A 13,260-nucleotide genomic window follows, 5' to 3' on the forward strand; every position below is an offset into this window, starting at 1 on the left:
TAATATATAAACACATTTATCATGGTGATACATGGTATCATATCGAAAAAATGGACAAATTTAAATTATAATTCAATAGTTAATAAATATTCTTCAATATGAAGATATTTTGCTCTTCAATAGCTGGAGCATCTTAATGCTCCGTACACCAAAGAGAAAAGGAAGAAACCACCGTAAGTTTAGGATTTCACTACAATGACTAAATATGAAACTTAAAACCATAAATTACAATTGGCAGTTGTATTAATGATAGAATGAAATTTACTCATATAAAAAAATAAAAATAAATAAATAATACAAAATAAATATTACAGAAAAAAAAAAAAGAAAAAGAAGTTTATGTACATTAGCATACAGGCAAAAATTCAAGAACAATGATGACAAGGAAGATTTTCGACATAGAAGATATAGAATATCAACTCATAGGTGTTGAAATTGGGTGAAATATATGTCAAATACAAACTACACTGTGATTAACATTAAATTAGTCACAAGAGTGAATTCATTACAAAGACATCTATGAAAAGAACACCTCTTCTTATTTAGATAGAATATTAATATTAAAATAAAATAATTGCAATAGGAAATTAACTTTTCAAATTTGAAATGTGTAAAGGATGTTATAAAAACATCTATGACAAACATTGATAATAGTTTAGGCACTGTAGATTTAACAAGGTGAGGCTTAAAAATCGGCCATTCTTTTAAGAAGATGCATCATTTGTAATAGTAATCGTCTAACTTTTTGCATTTATTTGGTTTAATAAGAGATATGGAAACAATTTAAATAATACAGATGACTGTATTTGGTTTGCAATGATTTTCCAGGAAATACTGATATGACATTAGAATTGATAAAATAATTGTGCGAGATTCTACAGAAAGGAACCAGCCAACAAATTGGCAAAATATGAGTTAACACTAAATTGTTCCTCAAATGTGAGGAAACTATGAAAACACTGGACCCACAGTATTAGCAAATCCTTGAGAGCTTAGCATGAAATAAAATCCCTTATCTGTACTATTAGCTGAACTTGTTTTCATTATTGTACTAATAACTAAATTTTCTTTAATTAAATTAAACTTTTAAGTTTTCTCAGTTGAGTGACTACGTGGATTGGTTCCTTTCTGTTTAACATCGTCCGATTATGTTTTGGAGTTGTCCATTAGACAAAGAAATTTTCTTTTGAAGCCCATTTGGTTAGACCATATCATCATATTACCACAAACAGTAAATATATTCAGTGAAAACTGTTTTTATTTATGAACAGTAGGTACAAAAACCAAAAATATCTATTACTTTTTAGGCTTACACAATCATTTTAACATCCCTCTTACAAAAATATCAAAGCTAATTTCAGAAATAAGTTTAATTAAACTTAAATTTTCCTCTATTAGCTTTTTTAATTGGTCTTAGGAAGGCATTGCACTGTTGGTAACTTAAGTTTACAGGCTAACCAAACAGGTCATAAAAAAAGAACCTATGAGCAATGTAAACATGTAATAGTGTTGATTTAAACAGGCAAAGTACACTGTGTTACAACTATGATGCACACATACGTAACTAAGTTACTAACAATGGTGATAAGAGAGACAGCGATAGTAGAGAAGAACTACTGTTTGGATGGGAAGAGATTAAGGATAGCGGCACATATCCTCTGAGGGTTTGTTTCTGTTGGGTAGAGCTGCATTGCTGTAGTGACCTGTTCCTCAGGGAAGATATTGGCCAGATGATAGTGTAGCCTGCGACGTTGGGCCTCATCAGTTGACAGCTGAGGGTCTGAAGCTGAACATGGAGGCCTCGTCCTTGGCAGGCCTGTGTGCGGACCAGGAGCAGAACTGATCCGAGCGACACTAGTGTGCTGCTGGTGCGCTGCCGCCCCAGCGATGTAACCTGCAGTGTCGGCGCTCACAATCCTGCTAACACCTTGATGCTTCCACAATCGAGGATCCCCTCCTGGATTCAGAGTGAGCTGGCGCTGTAGTTTCTTGTGGAGATTTTGGCTGGCAGCAAATGGCGTAGGTTCTACTGGGCAGTCACTGCTACTGGTAGCAACAGATTTCGTTCTTGAAAGTGGTGCTTTCCTGATTGCCTTATCTTCACTGTTTTGCAATGGCAAACTAAGCGATTTTCCTTTCAATTGTTTACCTATGTAGTTAAAAAAAAAATCATATTTAAATGTAACTGATTAAAATTCATTAATTAGATCAAAGACTTGAATGATACTGTCCATAAATTTAAAATACATAACCACTTCAGTACAAACAATTAATCTCACCAGGTCTCTTTTATTAATATTAATTTATGAATCACATTCTCAGGTTGAAATATTTATCATTTGAGCAATATAAATCTACTAATAATTCCTGCTGACAATGAATCAACTCTATTCTCAGCATGGGGACTGATCCTGTTCTGATCTTCTAAATATCTCAAGAATCATTGCATGATCAACAATTTATAGTTTGCTACCAAAGTAGATGAGTTTTACTTAAGATGGCTACTACTGCTGTGATAAGAACAATGCACAGATTTTTTTATTAATTTTTCATCTTTTTAATTTAAAGTTGTTCATATTCCCGAAAACTGATATTGAAGAATCTGATGTCAAATTTCATTAAAAAAAAGTAAAAGTAGTAAATTAGGAAGGGAACACCTTTCTTTAAAATCTATAGAAATGAAGCTATATCAAATACTGTTTATTTAAACGAAAATAAAGAAAAAATAAATTTTTCTTTTTTATTCATTTACTTCCAGGGTAACCAGTAAGAGTAAACAAACAAAGCAATAACTTTTGATTTAATACAGGTATTTAACCCAAAATGCATGAACAAGTGTGATTCATGAGATTCTATCACATGTTAATGTTTCTTATCTAGTGATAAGAATAGCATTCTCCAGGGTCCACCCAGCCTCAAGAAGTCGGTACCCTTAATTGGGTAAAAATCTAGCAGCCGAGCATGATTCTGACCAAATCTTGCAAAAATGTTGGTCTACTAACAGTACTTCCTAACAAAGTACTTCACCACTAAACTTTCACGGGTTGTAGCAGTATAGATTTCTTTTTATTTTTAATAAGTATATTAAATGATAAATATTTCAATATTCAAACAAGGTTAGATGAGGTTTTTACACATTAAAACAATTTGAGGTTTTTACAGCACGATTTTGTACATTTTGGGTTTTCAACTGCACAGAACTGTGGTCTCTAGTTATAAATAATTATAATTATTGAAATTAAGGTATACATTTTTTTAATTTGTTCAGATTCCTCACTTTATTGTGTGTACTGAAGGATTACATCTATTATTTATCAATATTCAGTAAGTAGCTTACCTGGACTAGAGTCAACAGCCCTGGCTTGAAGCTGCCGCTGTGCGTTCTCAACGAGTCTTTCAGTAATAGTTTTATGAGGGAGGGTACCTCTCTCGGGATGCTGGAATTTACACTTAGCACCATAAGTACACTTCTTACCATAAGGACAAGGCGGGGCAGGTTCACTGCGTCTTAAGCGCAAAAAGTTATCTAAAGTTGGTCCGCTACGCCCCAGAGGATCGTCTGGAGGCATGAATCTAAAACATTAAATCAATCATATAGAAATGTTTACACTAAAAGAATAGTATAAAGTAAAACAATCCACAAGAACACTTAATAAATGAGTCACAAATTTAAACACAATATTTTCTTTTTTTTAACATACGGAACACACATAACATAAAACTTCAACTGTCAGAATGAGAGTCCACAAATTATGAAAAAATACCCCCTTCAACTTCAATATAAGTCAACCATCTATTTTTTATAATAATTTTTAGAGATAATGTGAGAGAGAACATTAACTAATGAGAAATCTATTCCAAATTTAATGTAAATATTTATATCAAAAAGAACGAAAATGCTTAAATTGTGTACTATATAGTGTTCAGATATTTTCTTAATATTATGAATATTTTGTTCATGGAATCACAATAATAATAACTTCCCCTTTATAACCAGGGCTATTTACAAACAAAAAAGAAAAGAAAATTATTGATAACATGAATAAAACTGATTATCGCTATTTTTATTGTCATTTAAGTTAATTAAATTAAGTTTGTACAGCTATTGTTTACTGCAATCTGTTTCATATATTTACTGGAACGAAAAAAAATAAACTAAATATGATGTTATATAGCTACAATCAATTTTTTTTGTTTTTTGTTCTTTTAGTTTTTCACATGAATGTCAGATATTGATCAGTTTATCAGATGTATTTAATCATATACTCGTGATGTGCATAAAATAGGCATGTATAACCCAAATTTAATGTGACAGCTACTAAAAATATATATAAGTCAGTAGATCATAATAATATTTAAAGGAACTATAAATATTATCTAAATTGTCATCTAGTTATAAAATATTTTAATAGCTTTTCATAAAAATATTTTTTATTTTTAATGTTGAAATAATATTCGGTAATTAGTATTTTAAGAAAACTAATAATCTAAAAATATAGTTTTAAGTGGAGAAGATGGTTTGGGGGTTTAGTCAGCAAATAAACAAAAAATTATTTATTCATGCCGACATTCCCAGAAATTCAGGTCAAAATGTCGGCACGAATAAATAAATTTTTGTTTATTTGCTGACCACACCATCCGACCGTCTTCTCCACAAATTAATCTACTGTCAACTATCTAAACCTCAATATTGTTTTAAGTGTTTCCATCAACATTACCTATCATTCACAAAGGAGTACATAAGAATCCTCTCTTCGACAACTTTGCGGAACTCAGGGCTTTCCTGAGCAAGATCTCTATAGTTGTCATTTGATACAACTATACCACCGTTAGCAGTTGCGAGCCGTAGAATGTAACGATCATCATAGCAGACCAATCTTTTTCCAAATATTAACCGCGAAGGAGTGAATACCAAGAGCCTTTCTCTCTCGAGTTCACCCAGGATTTCTTGATCTGTAAGAGAAATGATAATAATTTTTATAAGCCCAAAGAGGAAATAAAAAAATAATATAAGAGGATTAAGTTGAATATAGCTTAGTCTGACAAGAAGCTATCTAAAAATTTAAAAAATTAAATTGTGAACATTCAACTTGAGATAACAAGAATTATTTAATAGAATAATTTTTTTTTTAAATGCAATAACTTAAATTGATACAATTATAATTAAGATACCTTCCCTTAAAAACCCAACTCAAATTAAATTATATTTAAAAAAAAAAATATTTTTTACCGGCGGTAAAAAAAAAAAAAATTAAAAGTTTTGACTATTTCATAATTGCTTTTCTTAACTGCAACCTGGACCATCTTTTAATTCACAAATGGTCAGTCACCTATATTTTCAGGGTTAAGAGTCCCAACTTAAAATAAGAATTGAGGATTGCAAAACAAGAAAAAAATTCTCTCTGAAGGTGTATCCTTTAATAATATCTTTAGAAGATATTCACCACTAGAGATTTTCATTGTCATGAATTATTTAGTTTACAATAAATAGATAAATGTATTCGAACTACTGTATTAAGATAGATTCGGCATCTTTTTTCCACAGCCCAATATATGTGTAATTGTTATGCTCTCCAGATACGACACCCTTTTCTTTTTAGATTACATTTAACAAAACATTTATGGAATATGGTTGTGGAAGAAAGTTGCCAGATCTGGCTTAATGCTCGAGGTAATCACCAAGAAAAACATTTAATTGGGCACTTATGACTGATGCACTCCGTATAATATATAAAATAAAAAATATAGGTAAATAGGAAATTTCACATAAATCCAAATCAAAACATACCAGTAATAGGATTATCAGGCCTGGAAGCTTCTTTCCTCCATCTAGGTACGAAGACGGTAATTTCCTTATGACCTCTTGCTCTGAACCAGTCAACGCAGATTTTAATTCCTCGACATGAGAAAACTTCTTTGTTTCCATGGCTATAAATAAAAAAAAAAATCAAACAATTTTTTTTTAATACATGGGTAGCTGCACACTTACAACTTTAATTAAGTTTTCATTAATAAAAATAGAACAAATTATTTTTTATGAGAAAAATTCCAACACATTTGATTTTCGTGGAGACTCAATTGCTGCTGACAAAATAAAATGCACATGTTCATACTCTCACACTTTTGTTCATCAACAATGATACAAACAAAATCTATTCAACAAAATCCATTTTGAAACTGATGTTAACTAACCAATCAGTTGTCAGCAGGTGCTTAGAAGAACAACAGACAACTTTAATCTATTAGATTTTTTATTCACTGAGACTTAAAAGTATCCAGTGAGCGGCAAGCCTAAAACTACTTATACATTAAAATAATATTATAGCAACAGACTGAAACTATTAATTTGTTATTAATAATTAATTAATTACCTCATAGCAACATTACTGCCATCGATTACGACAGGTCGAAGTTTTGTCTCATCATGGAGAGTGGGCTCATAAGCCACTGGCTCTTCTTCCTCCCAATCGCAACTTCCATCACTGCCTAATCCTTGGCCTTGAGCACCAATCTTTATCAATTCCTAAAAAAATAAAATACTATCTAAATACTAACTCAAATGTAATATAATATTAAATATAAACAACTATTTTTATTTTATCTGAATAATTTATTTTTATTTTATAGGTATTTTTTTTTCTTAAGTAGGTTTCTAGATATTAGTTTTATGATGAAATAACTATTTTTATAACTAAATAACTGTCATAATATATAACAAAATATTTTAAAATTATTTTTTGTACATTAACACAGCATCTATATGCTTAGATGCAACATGCTTTATATCTAAAACAGATCTAAAGAAAATACAGGTCAATTATTACACTTATCCCATGATTAATTAACATGATATGAAACAGATATTTTGATGACAGGTAAATTGTTAGTTTATTCAATGATTGTTTTTATTACTAAGAGATTTATTACACTTTATCCTGTTTTCTTTGAAATTAATAGGCTTGAGAAAATAGTCTGAATAAGAAAAATTCCCCCCTAATAAAACATTAATGATTATAACTTTTTATCAATAATGTACAATTCAAAATAGCATTAGTAGTTTGCACTACGAACTGAAATTAACATTTATATAATACAGGAGTCATTACCTCCAACAGTTGGTTCTGGTCGGGAGTTGGTCCAAGCTTGGCCAGAGCTGCTTGGACCTGCCTTTCCGTGTAACCGAGCTTGAGGGCGAACTCCAGCCTCGTCGTGTAGTTTGTGTCTGCCGTAACGTACTCTGCGAACTCCGCGGCCAGAGTGTCCGAAGTCGTCCTGGAGACTTCGGCGTGCCTCGTATCGTCTCCGTCATAATGAGTCGTGTCGTCTGAGTCATAGCTGCTGTCTTCACCGCCGCAGGCTTCTCGGGTCTCCGTCGGCAGCCAGTCTACGTACCTCTATAACAAGACCAAACAATCCATATAATATAATTCTCGACATGATCTAGTAAGTAATAGGATATCAGGGAGAGGAGAACTTCTGGAGCAATTATGGACCTGCTCCACTTAATCAGGGATGTAATTATAGGAGTAGAGAGAAGGGAGGATTGTTAAGATTGTCACCCCCCCCCCTCCTCTCAATAACTTTAAAACACAAAATGTTGAGAAATTTAAAATTTGAGAACCAACTCTAAACAGCGAAATTTAAAACAAATGCTAATACATACGAAGTTAATTAATTGGGATTTTATCGATACAACGCTCTGTCAAAATAAAATGAAAATTGGATTTTTTTTGTTTAGAATAATAACACAAAAAATATACATTAAAATTTCAAAAATAATTAAATTTAAGTAAAAACAAAATAAATACACATTCACACCTATATACAATGTTTACATCCAGCTTTGGGAACTCCGAGCCAAGCATTGCCACCTTCATTTTGTATACGGCAAAGCAGGGCTTCCAGAGATCCCATCGCTTCTTTTCCAGTCGCGCAACTCATATTGAAAGCCAGGAGAGACTGAGTGAGAGCGCTTGAGCTTTTAGAAAAATAAATCATCAGAAGTTACTAAGATCCAATTTTCAGCTAAATTTTTTGTTGAAAACGAAGGAAAAGTAATTTATTAGTTTCATTAATGTTTAAACAGCTAAAAATGGCGCAGGAGGAGATGGAGTTGAGAATCCAAAACGGCACTAACTCAAATCATGTATTAGATTTTCAATTCTCTAACTCAATTTGAAGGAGCTGATGTATAGGTGCGACCGATAACCTACGCAGTGCAAAATCAACTATTTTCTAGGAATTAATAAATAATACACCCCAAAGAAACGTTCCATAACTCACAATTCTTTTTCGTATCACGTCTCAAACACGTGCTTAATCTGATAAAATATTCTTCAAAGAAAGATATAGAAACAGAAAATAATGACCTTTTCGTGGCTTATTATCGGAAACTCCAAGGGTGCGGGGTTTCCCCTAACAGGGCGTGGTTTACCAAAACGGTTTGGAGAGTTTTCGGAAAAATGGTAAACGCCTGTTGGAATTAAGAAGTAAACGTATACTTAGGGATTCTTCCAGTTAGGCAGAGTAAGCTCTTTGTCCTTCATCACAAGTTTCCAAGAGCTCATGTGATTTACAATTGAATTAAACATACCGTAACAAAACTTAAATTGAGTATCATTAAAAGTGGTTAAGCAATTTATGACTTATTTTTTCCCTTAAAAAAACCATAAAGTTATTAGATAAATTAAGCTAGAATTCATTTTGTTTTTTTATTCAATCAATAATCATAATTTCTTCTTACGCAAAAAGTCAAGGAAAAAAAAGTAAACCGAGCATTGTATCTTCCTGTGGCTTTGAAGAAACTTACGCAATTGCGTAACTGACGCGTTATTCTCTCGCGAGCATTCCATAACAAAGCTGGAATTACAAGCAGCTGGCATACTAAGTTTTAGGGCTTACATCATCCTTACATAATCATAAGGAAGTACTTATCATGCTGTATGGAAGGTATCGAGAACTTTCATATTAGAATCGATTAATTAAAAACAAGTGCAAAATCTTAAAGAGGTATGGAAAAGTGTGAATAAAAAAGAAAAAAATAGTCTTTATACAATGCAAATAGAAATAAACATTTGGACAAAGCCGACGTCCTTGAAAGACATGTATATGGACCGTCAAGTAGTTCATTGTAGTACTGTTATAGTTAAGGAATCTTGACTTAATAATCTTCAAAACTTGAAAAATTATTGCTCTGAAGTGATGTATTAAATTTTTATGATTGTATGTAATCGTATGTATTAGAGATAAACATCCATGCCTGGTTAATTCATGAAAATAATTGATTAATGACAACAAAAATTAAAAATAAAATTACCGTCACGACAGTATTGGAAGATTCCAAAACTAAGTTTACTGTCATGGAGAGGTTTCTAATAATTATACGAGAGTTTTTCCTAACGTAATTAACTTGCCTACTTCATAATATGCAATATAGAATACGTAAATTTTATTTGAACTTGTATAAATATTTTTCTTTAAATTATAAATATTTCCATTTAAAAGTTGACGGCGCACATAAAATATAAGTAATTATACAATTCATCTATTTAATATTATAATACTAATTTAAAGCAATAAAAAATGTTGTATATCTGTGTATATTTACATGCTCACACGCGTGGGCACACACACGGATTTTAACCAAAATTATTTTAACAACTTCAGATAAAAGCTGAGAGCTTGTCAAGCTAATTCTGCAAAGTTTTTAAAGTAAATTTGTTTGTTTTTTAGGCTATGTCAATAACTGGCACGTTTTCCCTGTAAATAACTAGATTTTCTATGTCAATAACTGGTGAAAATAGAATCTTATAGTTAAATGTCATTAACTCAAAACTGTGATTTTTTTCATTGGAAAAATCAAGGTGGATTTAAATAATGGAGAGTTGGTAGATATTAAAATCGTTGGATGAAAATAACTGCATTATTTTCTTCCTGGCTGTTGTGCCTATCATATTATATTGGTTTCTCTTCAGCTTAAATTTAGAATTACTGAATTTTCCAGATCAAGCCATCCCCAACTGTTAGAGACCCTGCTTTAACTTTAAAAGATGCTTTTAATCTTAATTTAAACCCAATGTTCAATTAAAAAAGGATTGCAAGACTGAATGAGAGGCAAATAAAGAAATTGATCTAGACTTGTAACCTATTTATACCAATCTAACCCGGACCAAATAATACATTAGAGATGAAAATTTGACAACTTGTAGATAAGAAACGTGATGGTTGGAACTTCCGTGAAGAGTAGAAAGCGGACACGCGACACGTTTCGATTGTCTCCCAGTGACGATTTTCTAGTCTCCTTTCGCCGCTACTAACCATCGTTCCCATTATCATTAAGAAACCTCTTTAAGGAAGTATGTTCGATATTAAACTATTTATTTCCAAACTAAAATAAACGCCATTCGACAACTTAGGTAGCCCTCATAGTAACCTGTATCAACTGATGATATCGTTAGTTATAATTAAGTGACGAGTAACTTGGACTAACAAAGCAGAAAACAAAGTAAGAGAACGCAAGCATACAGTATTCCTACAGGAGTCATCAATTTAACATAGTAGACGAAAAGAAGTACTACTAATCACACTACGATTAAATTAATTGACACAAGAATACTTGCTGTTGATAGAAACATCAAAACCAACATGTAAACCTCTAATTGTTTAACACATACTGACAGGCATTTGATAGAAACCAGACTCACATATAATCTAGAAACTTTAAACTGACAATAGCTCTTACATTCCTGAAGTGTTTCTTTCTTTAAAATAAAATAACATATATGATTATATTTAGCAATAAAATCACATATAAGCTATTTCTTGTTTTTTTTCTCTTATATTATTATATTTGCATTAAATCTGTATCGGAACAAACCATGAAGGGCCAGGGATGTGCAGAACAACAGATGTGCCAATGTCCCAATTAATGGTACCCATTTTGTGAGAATAGGGGTATTCATGATCTTTGGTTTAACATGTTAAAGCGTGTTAAATGGAAAAACTCATGTTAAATCGAAAAAAAATTGCCTTCTTTTACCGTGGTAAAACGAAATAACATTTAACATGGCTGAGAGCCTGTTAAATGGAGAATGACGTCACACAATAGACCAGTTGAGATCGCCGCCATTTTTGTTGTTGTGACAGCTCAGTTCTTTCGTGTGTTTGTGGTATTCATATCCCTGTTATTAAACCAGAATGGATAATTTAGTGATACATATGAGAAAAAAAAACAATGTAATTTTATTCTACTATCTGAAAATTTGTAAACGCTCGCCAGATAAAAATCTCACTATATGAACCATGTAATTATTCTTAGGGGACATATGTCCCAGAATAAAGTTATTTTTTCATTTCATTTCATAAGCTAAACTTTCACACAAATTCCACTTTTCACTCACCCTAGGCATGTTGTAATTAATTACTTAAATCAAAACTGAAATAAACAATAACATGAGGGTCTGGAAGGAAGGTTATAAACATAAAGGCTTATACAACAAGTTGCTGAGAAAATCCACTAGGGGCTCTTATACATTTAACGTTTAACATGACTTCAAATAGGGCTGCTCACAATCTTATAGTTATAACATTTAACATGGTAAAACATTTAACATTTAACACAACATCATGAATACCCCTAATGTGTGGACCCCGGAGAACTTCCGAATCCACAGGGATGACTTATGGCTACAGTGAAACAGAAAATAATCATCAGTCAGCCGGACTCGAATCCGGGTACTTGAAGTTAGTAGCATAATAATCTTTATTTATTCTGGAATTGATCCCTTTAGAATAATATATAGGCGTCAAAATTAGCCTTTCGAGTCTTAGAGTAAATTACAAGATCTCATAAAATAAAATAATACAATGAATTTAAAATATACAAATAAACAACAATAATTAACAGACTATATAAAATAATGATAGAACAAATAAAATAAAACCACTTGTCATATCATAAAACATAAGATGACTTCTGATAGTAAATAAAAAGAAAACAAATGATAAAAAATCAAATACAATTAAACTAAAAAATAATAAATGAAAAGATACAATTTCTACTTATTTATAAACGAAAATCTACATAAAATACAGAAAATATATAAAGCTTTTTTGAAACTTTCAATTGTTATTCTTCTGGAATTGGGTGAACAGAAGGCAGTCGAAGATACGGGATTTGAAGATTGGAAGGGTATTAAACCTACGTGCATTGTCACTGAGACACCCGCTCTCACATAATATTATAATTTTTATATTTCAACTATCTGTTTTTTTTTCTATTTTTTAAAAAAATATACTCTATATATTATTCCGTCCGTACATGCGATTCCCAGGTTTATTTTTATTGAATTTCGTTTCACTTTCGATTATAGGACTGTTTAAATGTTATTAGAAATATATTGAAGATCGAACATTGTTGTGCATAGGCAAACATCATCATTGCTGTGGTTTGCCTTAAATTAATCGAAAAAAAAAACTATCGATAATAATATAAGAAAATTAATTCATTGCGTTAAGGTTCGATTTTATTCCTCGCAGTAAACGACGCGAGAGTGCAGCGACCTGGTGAAGACTGTAGTAGTGAAAAGTGAAGTGGAATTTTTTCGCATGACTTATTAGAACGCCATCTTAAAAAAGTGTATATATATATATTTTTTTTTAAATTTCTATAGCCCCTTTTCTGTTTCTGGTGGTTACATTTCCCTGGAAATGCTCCTATTAATTCATATTTGTATTTTATTGGGGCCTTTTTAACATCATTTCAGGATTTCATTAACACTTTATTTTTGTATCAAACACAATAAAACTAAAATCATGAAAAAATTAAATAAATCTAAAAAATACTATGTACACTACATACTGTTCTAAAACTTACACAATTTCTTTTAGATATTTTTCTCTTAATTTTTATGTTTAGAATGTTCATTTAGTTACAAAAAAAAATAAATAAATAAATCGCTATAGTACCAGGATTAGTGTGAACACAAGATATGCATGACTTAATAGAGCGTGGTTATCATACCCAATGACAGCTTAGCACTCAATCTATTACCTTCAAGTTGATAAATCAATAACAAAAATTAAAGCGATACAATCCGTAAGGTGTCACGGGCAAACTAGATACAGGTTAGAACAAAGACACAGGAGGAAAAAAAATGGTCCTTGGTTAAGCGACAGGTTGTGTGTCAGCTATAACAGGATCTGCCCACGTACGTAGCAATCATTACTGGCAGTGCCTCTACATCAGCGGGCGTCCCGGGT

At 31.6% G+C, this 13,260-nt stretch overlaps 1 protein-coding gene across 1 annotated transcript; it reads right to left on the minus strand.

Moving 5' to 3' along the window:
* Positions 1-6: 6 nt before the first annotated feature.
* On the minus strand, positions 7-7,877 carry LOC106686365 (probable ribonuclease ZC3H12C). Its single transcript, XM_014429621.3, has 7 exons — positions 7,836-7,877; positions 7,107-7,394; positions 6,372-6,523; positions 5,789-5,928; positions 4,719-4,953; positions 3,338-3,573; positions 7-2,149 (listed from the first exon to the last, which is right to left on the minus strand). The coding sequence occupies exons 1-7, from the start codon at positions 7,875-7,877 to the stop codon at positions 1,614-1,616; spliced, it is 1,629 nt and encodes a 542-aa protein (XP_014285107.1). The 3' UTR covers positions 7-1,613.
* Between the last annotated feature and the right edge of the window lie 5,383 nt (positions 7,878-13,260).

Source organism: Halyomorpha halys, unplaced genomic scaffold, assembly GCF_000696795.3.
Source record: "Halyomorpha halys isolate HHAL.00 unplaced genomic scaffold, Hhal_1.1 Scaffold813.1, whole genome shotgun sequence".
NCBI lineage: Eukaryota > Metazoa > Arthropoda > Insecta > Hemiptera > Pentatomidae > Halyomorpha > Halyomorpha halys.

Excerpts from the sequence above, each read along its gene's own strand:
- LOC106686365 (XM_014429621.3), bottom strand. The coding sequence starts at position 7,877 with ATGAAGGTGGCAATGCTTGGCTCGGAGTTCCCAAAGCTGGAT. Across the intron at positions 5,929-6,371 it reads GGCAGTAATGTTGCTATGAG|CCATGGAAACAAAGAAGTTT; the intron begins GTAATTAATTAA and ends TTTTATTTATAG. Across the intron at positions 2,150-3,337 it reads GGCTGTTGACTCTAGTCCAG|GTAAACAATTGAAAGGAAAA; the intron begins GTAAGCTACTTA and ends TTAACTACATAG.